Source organism: Rhododendron vialii, chromosome 6a (assembly GCF_030253575.1).
Source record: "Rhododendron vialii isolate Sample 1 chromosome 6a, ASM3025357v1".
Taxonomy (NCBI): Eukaryota; Viridiplantae; Streptophyta; class Magnoliopsida; order Ericales; family Ericaceae; genus Rhododendron; species Rhododendron vialii.
Window position 1 is genome coordinate 28,876,275 of NC_080562.1, and position 9,686 is coordinate 28,885,960.

General features: G+C 37.6%; 1 protein-coding gene across 1 annotated transcript; it reads left to right on the forward strand.

The window, feature by feature from the left end:
• The first annotated feature begins 671 nt into the window (after positions 1–671).
• Positions 672–7,728, forward strand: LOC131330053 (bifunctional riboflavin kinase/FMN phosphatase-like). The gene is made up of 10 exons (XM_058363539.1): positions 672–970; positions 1,598–1,784; positions 2,863–2,993; positions 3,666–3,735; positions 4,108–4,173; positions 5,062–5,216; positions 5,300–5,380; positions 5,670–5,806; positions 7,023–7,115; positions 7,327–7,728. Exons 1-10 carry the CDS (start codon positions 835–837, stop codon positions 7,495–7,497), a joined length of 1,227 nt encoding a protein of 408 aa, XP_058219522.1. The 5' UTR covers positions 672–834; the 3' UTR covers positions 7,498–7,728.
• Positions 7,729–9,686: the final 1,958 nt, after the last annotated feature.

The window sequence follows — 9,686 nt, forward strand, 5'->3', positions numbered from 1 at the left end:
CAATTTTTACAGCAACTATCACAATACGAGAAAAGCCAAACCAATATAAAGTTCTACAAATCATTACATATGAACACAAACCCAAGTAGTAAAAATATTTCATTCCATTGGGTTAACTTATTACCTTCAATTGGGCATTTTTTTCTATTGGACTTAAAAAAAGCCCTATTTAAACCCAAATAGTAAAAATATTAGAGTGCCCATAAAAAAATTTAGAATTTTTAGAATGCCCAAGGCTCATGCCTCTTGGGCCTTTGGGGGTGGACCGGCCCTGCATCCAGGACTCCTATAAATCCTAAAGTTTGGCAAAGTAGGTATCACAGCATGAGGAAGAAAATACCAGTGATTTTCCTTTATGGTTGCATCTTTGAGTCTTGCGGTGGCTAAATATTTAAAACATTGGAACCTTTATGGTTTACTCAGTTTCTCTTTTCAGATTTTGAAATTATACAAAGTGCGCACAAGCCGCAAGCTAGTCCAACCATTATTCAAAACATTGGGACCTCTATGGTTTGATCAATTTCTGAAATTATCCGTAGTGCGCGCAAGTTGACCATCCGACTATAAACATTACTGTTAATGTCCAGGACTCCTAATTGGAACCCACGTGTTGTATGATTGAGGCACTAGAATAATATATATCGTGCATATGAGAATATGCCCTGCCTTTTATATACGTCATGGTACACCACCAGAAGCAAAGCGGGAAATCAATCTCTCTCTCTCTCTCTCTATTTGCTGAATTTGCCTCCTTTGTGGAGCTTCTTACGCTACCAAAGCACCCAACCCAATTGCCTGATCAGGAATCAATTCTTGGGCAAGATCCTATTTAAAATGCCACCTTCTTTCTCTCACATTCACAAGACCAAATTGGGTTTTCCAATGAACAACTTCAATTGCAAAACCCAGAATTCAGAAGCTCCTATTGCTGCTGTGATTCTTGATTTGGATGGTACCCTTTTGAACACAGGTCTGTAATTCCTACTTGTCTTATATATATATATATTTGAAATGGGTAGTTCCTATTTGTATGAATGCATGCATCTCCATGTTGTATACAAATGTAATAGGGCTTCAAAGACCTCCAAAAGGCTATTCCTAGATTTCTATACACTGTTCCGTTAACTCAAATAAGTACATATTTTTTAAATTAAAGGTGGTGTATTGTGAGAGAATAACATGGTTAGTAAAACCGGGAAATAAGTATTTAAAAAATAAAAATCTCAACGGAATGAAGCTTAATTTATTTCTTAGATTCTAAAAAACTAAGCTATTCCCAATCATCTTCTCCTTCCTCGTAAGTTAATTAGCCACCTCCAACATGTTCTTTTTTCCCCTAATAATATTAAAAAATAAAATGGTTAACTGATCAAGAAACTTAACTACTACTAATTAAATTTGTCTTGATAGATAATTTCCATCTATAATGTATAAAAAACTACACGCGAAAAGTATCTTGGCCTGTTACAGTCCAATTATTGTTTCCTGTGCATGCAACAGGGCTTGTATGTGCAATACATGTATGTATTTTATTTACTGGAATGTATTTTATTTTCTGGAAGCATTTTGTGATTTGTGTGTGTGCGTGCACGCGCAGAGCAAGCTACAAAGGGGATTTTGGGGGAGTTTTTGGCAAGATATGGGAAGGTTTTGGACAGGGAGAAGGAGGATAAGAGATTGGGAATGATGCACAATGAGTCAGCCATTTCTATTGTAAAGGACTATGACCTTCCAATCACACCTGATTGTTATACCCAAGAAATTATGCCCCTGTACCAGGAAAAGTAATCTCTCTCTCTCTCTCTCTGTCTTGTAGTTTTGAATCGTTTATAGTAATTGGTTGGTTATGGAAAATTTACTCTCACTGGAGATTTTCGTTAGTTTGATTCCGGTTTAGGGTGTGTTTGGAACTTATGGAACGAACGAGACAAGATATTAAGAACAAGTTTACGGAAAAGTGAGACAAGATATTAAGAACATATTTACGGAAAAGTTGGTTACTTTATTTTGCTTTGTCTTTGCAAAGAAACTCGTGCAGAGAAAGAGAGTGAGGAACTCTCTCTCTCCATGGTATAGTCTTGTAATTTTCTAACCATTTAATAATAGTACGAAATGATTTTGGAAATATGACTTTTACCGGTGATTTTGTTAGTTTGAGGTGGGTTTAGGGCGCGTTTGGAACTTGTGGAAAGAAAGAGAACAAATCTGTTTAAAAAGTTGGGTACTTTACTCTGTCTTTGCAAAGAATCTCACAAAGTGGGAGAGAGAAATCTTAAGGGATGAGAACCACACACTTTTTTTTTTTGATAATAGAACCACACACTAGGTGTGGAGATTCGAACCCTGGCCTTACGAGGTTCAAGTTTTTCGTAACTGGTTAGCCCCGTTGGTTTATGCATTCGCCAGGTTGAGACTTTAAATTTACTTTAAATTTTGTCTTTTAAGAGTTTTAGAAGTTTCAAACTACAAGCTAGGTAGTTAGATGTGTCCAAAGATGAGTAGTATGTCGATCTCCAGAAAGCATTTTTGCTCACTTTGGTGCTATTTCTGATTAAGATTCTACAGAAAGATACAGGATAAACTTACCACTTATTCCCTAGTTAGTTACTTGTTCTCTAATTATTTCTTGTCACATGTAAATACAAAACTTTTATGCAAATCAAATCCAAAGTGGTTGTGTCATGTACCTCTTGATAGATAAAATCCACAAATTTTAACATGCTTCAATGTTCTTTAAGTTTTTTAGGTTAGTATGCTAATTAAACTAATGCATACTCCCCTAATTTTAGTTGGTTTTAACCATGGGATTATTGTTAGAGTAGCATTGCAAATGTTTCTTACTACGCAACTGCTTTCCTGTAGATGGGTGCATGCAAAAGCACTCCCTGGAGCTAACCGTCTTATTCAACATCTCCATAATCGTGGAGTTCCTTTCGCACTTGCTTCGAACTCGAAGCGGAAAAACATAGATGCAAAAATCTCTCACCAACAAGGTCCTTTTCTTGTTGCTTTGAAGTTATTTTCTTCTTTAGACTTTTTATTGGTATTACACTATGGTATTGTTAGCATAGTCATGCTTCGACAAGGTTTGCTTTGTAGATTCAGAATTTTGTTAGGTGCCCATAAACGTGGCAATGGTGCGAGTGTTGGTGTTACAGGCCCTCGCCTATTACTAATAGAAGTACATTTGTGTTGTTGAATGGTTGAGCATTTTTTTTATGGTCCTTGTGAAAACTAATTTCCGTGCATCATCACAAAATTTTCTAATCTAGTGCTTGCCCAGATTGATGCCGTAGTGGGTTGAGAATGCATCAAATTAGCATGTTCAAAATTTTCTTGTTTTGTTAACCTCATCTGCAAGTATCTTTGAATTGCTTCTTCCATTATCAACTTTTGTTTAAGCAAAAAACTACATGGTGAATGTTGGAATGCTTCCCAAATTCTGGGTTTTATGTTTATTTCGTGGAACTCTTTGACAGAAAAATGAATCAAAACTGTGGATCTTACCACTCATCCCTCTCTCCTCCATGGTAGTAATTTTTTGGTTTGATAGCTGTGCTGTAATTTAGCTGTGTTGTATGTCTTGCATTTGTTGCATTTGGTCATCAAAATTTTTATGTTCAGCTTTTCCATTTACTTTAGTTTTGTCCAACTTATTTCATTAGGTTGGAGAGAGCACTTTGCAGTAATTCTTGGAAGTGATCAGGTCAATGCAGGGAAACCCTCTCCAGACCTGTAAGTGAAGAAATTTTAAGCAATTTTTATTTTATTTTCAAGTAGTAGAATTTGGAGGTCCAAATCCATCTGTTATAGTGGAGATATCCACTCATTGATTGTAATGAACTCAACAGCATTTTTTCCTCAAGAATCTAAGAGTATTTATGCCTGACAAAAATGCATTCTAGTTCTACGTAAAATGCTTCAGTTTTTACTAAAACGGTAAATCCTTAAAACACAGGCGCATGCACTTGGTAGGCCTTATGTGCTTCAGGCTTTGGCCTCAACACTTTCCCCTCTTTCTCTCCTAGCAAAAATATCACTATTTATCTTTCGGAGGATGATTACTTAGTATCAACATATTCTTCTCAAAATGTAACTGGCCATCAGATTTCTGGAAGCTGCAAAGCAAATGGGAGTAGATCCAATTCACTGCCTTGTGATAGAAGATTCCTTGTAAGTCAACCTTAAACTTATACTTTCCAGAAATCACTGTAAACCATTTGTATTATCAGAATTTATTGTCGACTTATTATGCAGCAATATGTGTACTTTGTGTATGTCCCAATAAGGCTAACCAGAATGCCATTGTGTTTCTTTTCCCAAGTAATAAATTGCATCCCCTTCACGATCACGGTACTATGTGATTTTAGTTGAAAAGTAGTCGGTTTTGGTGCTCAGAAGATCCTTCTAACATGTTAGTATGATGCAAGGAAATGACCAGCGTCCATGAGTTGTGATTAGTGCCATTTACTTTCCCTTTTCTTTCCTAGGCTAATCAAAAGTAATGCCACAACAAGTCCTTATCTGTTATAGTTTTGAGTTACTTGGATGTAACTAGTTATTGTGTTGCATGTGAGCATGTGAGTGAGGTGTGACACGAAGAACTCGTGGTAGGATTATCTTAGCTGCTTAGTGTCTTGCATCCGCATCAATATCCATACTACATGGAATAGTACAGGTGGAACCATCATTTTTCAGGAGTCTTAATTCTTGTAACTTGCATGCATTGTAGCTTCCATGGCAGCCATTGCAAAATACATTTCTAAAATCTTATGGCACAAAAATTTTTCCTCGATCAAACCCTACAGAATGATGCCAGTTTGCTAGCAGTTCTATTTAGGTCAGTTTTGGGGCGAGGTAATTTATCGAACTATTTGTTGCCATAGAGAAGATCCACATTTATAGAGTAGTTTATTGAGTTCTGTTTGGCAGTATGACTGAAATTTCTGATGTTCAAAAAAGAGAAAAACCAATTCATTTTGGAGCATCTACATGGTATCCACCTTTTATTTGGAGACATTTAACTGCTTTACCTAGTAACTCATATTATCCTTTACATAGGGTTGGGGTTAAAGCAGCAAAGGCTGCTGGAATGAAGGTAGTGGCTGTTCCGTCACTTCAAAATGCAGCTGACCAATATTCCAATGCAGATTCTGTACTTCACTCACTTCTAGAACTTCAGCCCGAGTTATGGGGTCTCCCACCATTTGATGACTGTATAGATCTTTCAAATTTGTCTAACTTCTTGATCTTGACTCTGGATTGCCTCGTCTGATGCTATTTAATTTGCTGATTGCAGGGGTGGATAAGGCATTGCTAATAGACGAGCCCTTCTATTTGAAGGGTTGGAATAGCAAAGGACTCCTTTGTCTATCTGAAGGTTTAAAGAATAAGTTTTCCTTTTCAAAAGTTTCATTATGTACAAAAAACGCATCATAGTTGAGGTTGTAAGCATGTGCTTCACATGGTTTTATATCTCATGAAAAGATACATACCATCGAATCGTAACCTGATGCTTGCAATGGCAGTGTGCTGTGTGCATTTAGACATAAATATTATTGATCTCGCAAAAAAGGTTCATCGAATTTCGTGTACATTTTTTTGGTAGTTCTTGATCATACGTGAAAATAAATGCTACAAGTTACTCAGAAAGTATATTGAAAATCCAGATAGTGAAGAATCTGCTCTTCCGGATCAACTTTTTGGGCTGTTCTTCGGTTGGGCGAAATTTGATGCGCACGAGGTCTTCAAAGTTGTGGCCAGAATTGGATGGGACTATGGTTGCTGCACGTGTAAGAGAAAATTTGTAAGTAATTATCCCTGAACAGTTCCCCTTGAAAGCGATCAGTTTTGTAAAGCAGTATTTGGATTTTCTGAAAGTCCAACTCTTTTAAGTTGGACTTCATCCTGCTTGATAGACTTTGATGGATTAAAGGCATGGAGATCCAATAAAGCATGGTTTCGCCCATAGTTGTCAAGGGCGAGAGGTGCACTGAAGCGCAATGTCCTGTTGGGGCCTAGGCAATAGGCACAAGGCGCGCACACCTTTTTGAAGCGAGGCACACTTATGTGGAAAAAATTATAGGAAAAATAGCATACACAATACTTCAAATAATAAACGCTAAGCTGATGAGTTTTAGAAAGCATAGCGTCCAAAAGATACATAGAAACATCCACCAAATGTCAAATGGGCATTGATTCTCTCAGAGAGAAGAAAGAGATCGACTGAGAGATGGGAGATGATAGAGATTGAGAGGTCGACAGGAGACTGGAGATGTCAACTGATGAGATCGACTGATGAGAGATGAAAGAGTGAAGGTAATAACTTAACCTAGCTTGATCCTACGGCTGTGATTAAAAGTGAAAGAGACGCGTCTTTTTCTCTCCTAGGCGCGCGTTGGCTGCACTTCATTGAAGGCGCCTCGCCTTGGCTGAGCCAAGTCGCAACCCCTGCGCCTCATTGCACCTTTGACAACTATGGTTTCACTTACTTTTAGAAGCTAGTAGAAGGAAATTGGAAAGATGAAAATCTTTTCTATTTGGGTTAAAGGAAAACTTTCATTTTCCTTCTAAACACATATAAGAGGGGCATTGAGGGGAAGTTCTAATGTGAGGTTAGTAGAACAGATTGCACATGTAACAATAATCTCAAATGATATCCCTTAACTTTCTCTCTACTTTAAGAACATAGGAAGCTGACAAGATTTTTTTCTCCCCTGTTTCTTTCTTTCTTCTCTTTTTGTGAGACCAAATGTAGCATAATTCATTTCCGAAGGACAAGAAAGTTTGTGCCATTAGGATGACATGTCGGGGTTTACTACACGATGAAGGACATTTCTGTTTCTACTCTTTCGTTTCTAGTCCTGAAAGCCTCACGCACAAGATGCTGTTATCTCGTCCCAACCTATGCCCTCTTCTTGTTATGGAGTCATGGACATGCTAGACTGAATGTTCTCTCTTGTTTTTTTGGTTTTGTTTTTGTTGTTTGAATATACTCATGGTATTCTCATTGTCTTTTGCAGCTCATACATCTACTTGACATAAGCAATGAGCACATAAGTGAGCAAGAGGTGCAAATCTTGCTTGTTGGCTATATTCAAGGACTGAGTAAAGAGGTACTTAATGTCTATAAAAAAGTTGAATTGTTACAGTCTCATGTAAAAGGTTTTAGTTGGCCTCAACTTGCAACTACTCTTGATCACGCTTTATCGTATGACAATAAGGATTTTCCTCAACATTTGCTTATTGAATTTCTCGTGGCTATGGAAGTGAAGTAATGGCTTATATTTAGTCCTATTCTAAGCGGCAGATGTATTCTGTGTATAGGAAAAGAAAGCTATTGACACCGAAATACCTGAACAAGACAAGTCTGTCGCTCGTGTATCATTGGATTTACCTGAGTTTACACATCATACATCTATGCTGCTCTTCCCTGAAGCTTGCCTTGCAGATGACTACGCTGCCTCTGATGAGAAGGAATACACATTCAGTGATTAGATTTGTTATGACTTTACTGTTTCCACAGCGATTGGATTAGACTATCTGATATGATTGATTTATTGCTGGGAACAATTAATACCATCTGCTGTATCTTGTTCTTCTGTAATGAAGTTATGCTATTTCCCTTAAGTGTAAGTAGGAGGAGTTCTACTTGGAAGACTTTTGGATTAAGGTGACAATAATTGCGAAGAAAAGATGATGTTGGATCTGTTGGTTACATTTGATTCATTGTGGAGTTCACTAGCTGATGTTATTTCTAGTGGTTAGGGTAATATCAAGTGCCAAGTGTGAGTGACGGCGTAACCCTAAGGGTTGGCCTTGTGGTCATGAAGGGTAGGGTTTGCTTCCTCTCTAGCAAGTATTATGAACTCTTGTAGGGCCAGCCCATACGAGGCTTTGCCTCAGCTTTAATTGGGATCCATCTAGTGGACTGAGGGATGGGTCTCTCACTGACTAGTCGTGGTGCGTGCAAGCTGCCACAAATATTCTGAGTTAGTGAAACGATTTTCTGAGTGACAATGTAGTATCACTGTTATACGTAGTTTGAACTAGTTCAATAGATAAGAAGTTGTTCCATTTATCTCCCTTCATCACTAGATGTGCTCAAGCCTCAAACCATTGGGCATATATATATATATATTTATTTAGAAAGAAGTTAGATATCCTACATATAAGGAGTAAATTCAGTATAAGTGTGATACCATAATGGAAGGAAATAAAGGATCCCGCGTCCCTGCAGTGAGGGAAACTCACTGTCAATTGCAGCCCCTCAAAACGACGTCGTTTTGATCGTTTTGAGGGCATTTGGGGGCAATTTGAGAATCACAGCTAAACAACACGTGAGCCCTCCCAGCCCCACCCTCTCCTCTCTCTCTCTCTCTCTCTCTCACCCAGCCTATTCTCTCTCTCCTCTTCGTTTTCTTCTCCAAGGACTAATGGAAAATACACTAATGGAGTACTACAAATACACTAATGGAGTACTACATAATGAAAAATCGTTTCCCTTATCTCTGATTTAGTTTTTTCATCATGCAAAAGGATTTTACCAGGGAAATTTATTCTGAATCAGTAACTCACATGAAAAAATGAGTCTAAGAACTTCATTTGAGAAGGGAAGCATTCGATTCTTGTAAGTGTGAAAGGAGAGAGAACCCGTTTTATGTCCATGAAGTCTTGTGTTCCTTATTGAATCCATACAAATCTATTACTCAGAAGTCAGATCTTCTTTCTTTACTTTTTTTTTTTTTATCTTCTTCTTTCATTACTTAGATCTGTAATTTGTCTTCAAATCAACTGTTTAATTTGATTACGCAGATTGTTCTGGTTCTTCTTTGGTAATATTTGTTGCTCATGTACCTCTTTGGAGCAGACGGAAAAAATTTCATGGTGTTGAAGTGTGAGGTGGAGGAAGAAAAGTTGGAGAAGAACACAGAAAATGACAAAGGGGTGTTGGAGAGAGAGAGAATGGAGTGGGGCTGGGTCAGAGCCTGAGGGGCTCACATGTGATTCTCAAAACGCCCTCAAAACGACGTCGTTTTGAGGGGCTGCAATTGGCAGCCAGGGAAACTCACTGCAGGGACGCGGGATCCGGAGATGGTGGTACTGATACCTCGATCCTACACCTTGTGCTTATGGCTTTTGTGAAAGAGAAAACAGAATGAAAGGAAATTCTAATTTCATGCCTTTAGTTCTTTAGTTCTGGAATGGAGATGCTGTCAAGCACTTTCTGTAAAGCGGGTGTAAAGCGGCCGATTGATCTTTTCAGAAATGCTGGATTGATGTAACAGCACAAACTTCCAATAAGTTAGACATGTGATTCTAGGCCTGTCAATGGGCCGGATCCGATCCGGATCCGACAGATCCGGATCCGATAAGATACAATCCGATCCGGATCCGATAAGACTCAAATCCGATAGTGAGAATCCGGATCCGAATCTGAAAAATCCGGATCCGATCCGAAAATCCGAATCCGATCCGGGAACTTTTTTTACTTCAAAATTTTAGCCAAAAAAAATATTTTTTTCAAAAAAATACAATTTTTTTTTTTCAAAAAAAAATTATTTTCAGAAAAAAAAATTAAAAAAATAAAAATAAAAAATAAAAATAAAAATACAACTTCTTAAACATTTTTTTTTTCAAAATAAAAATTTTACTATTTTTTTAAAAAAAATTAAAATTTAAAAAAA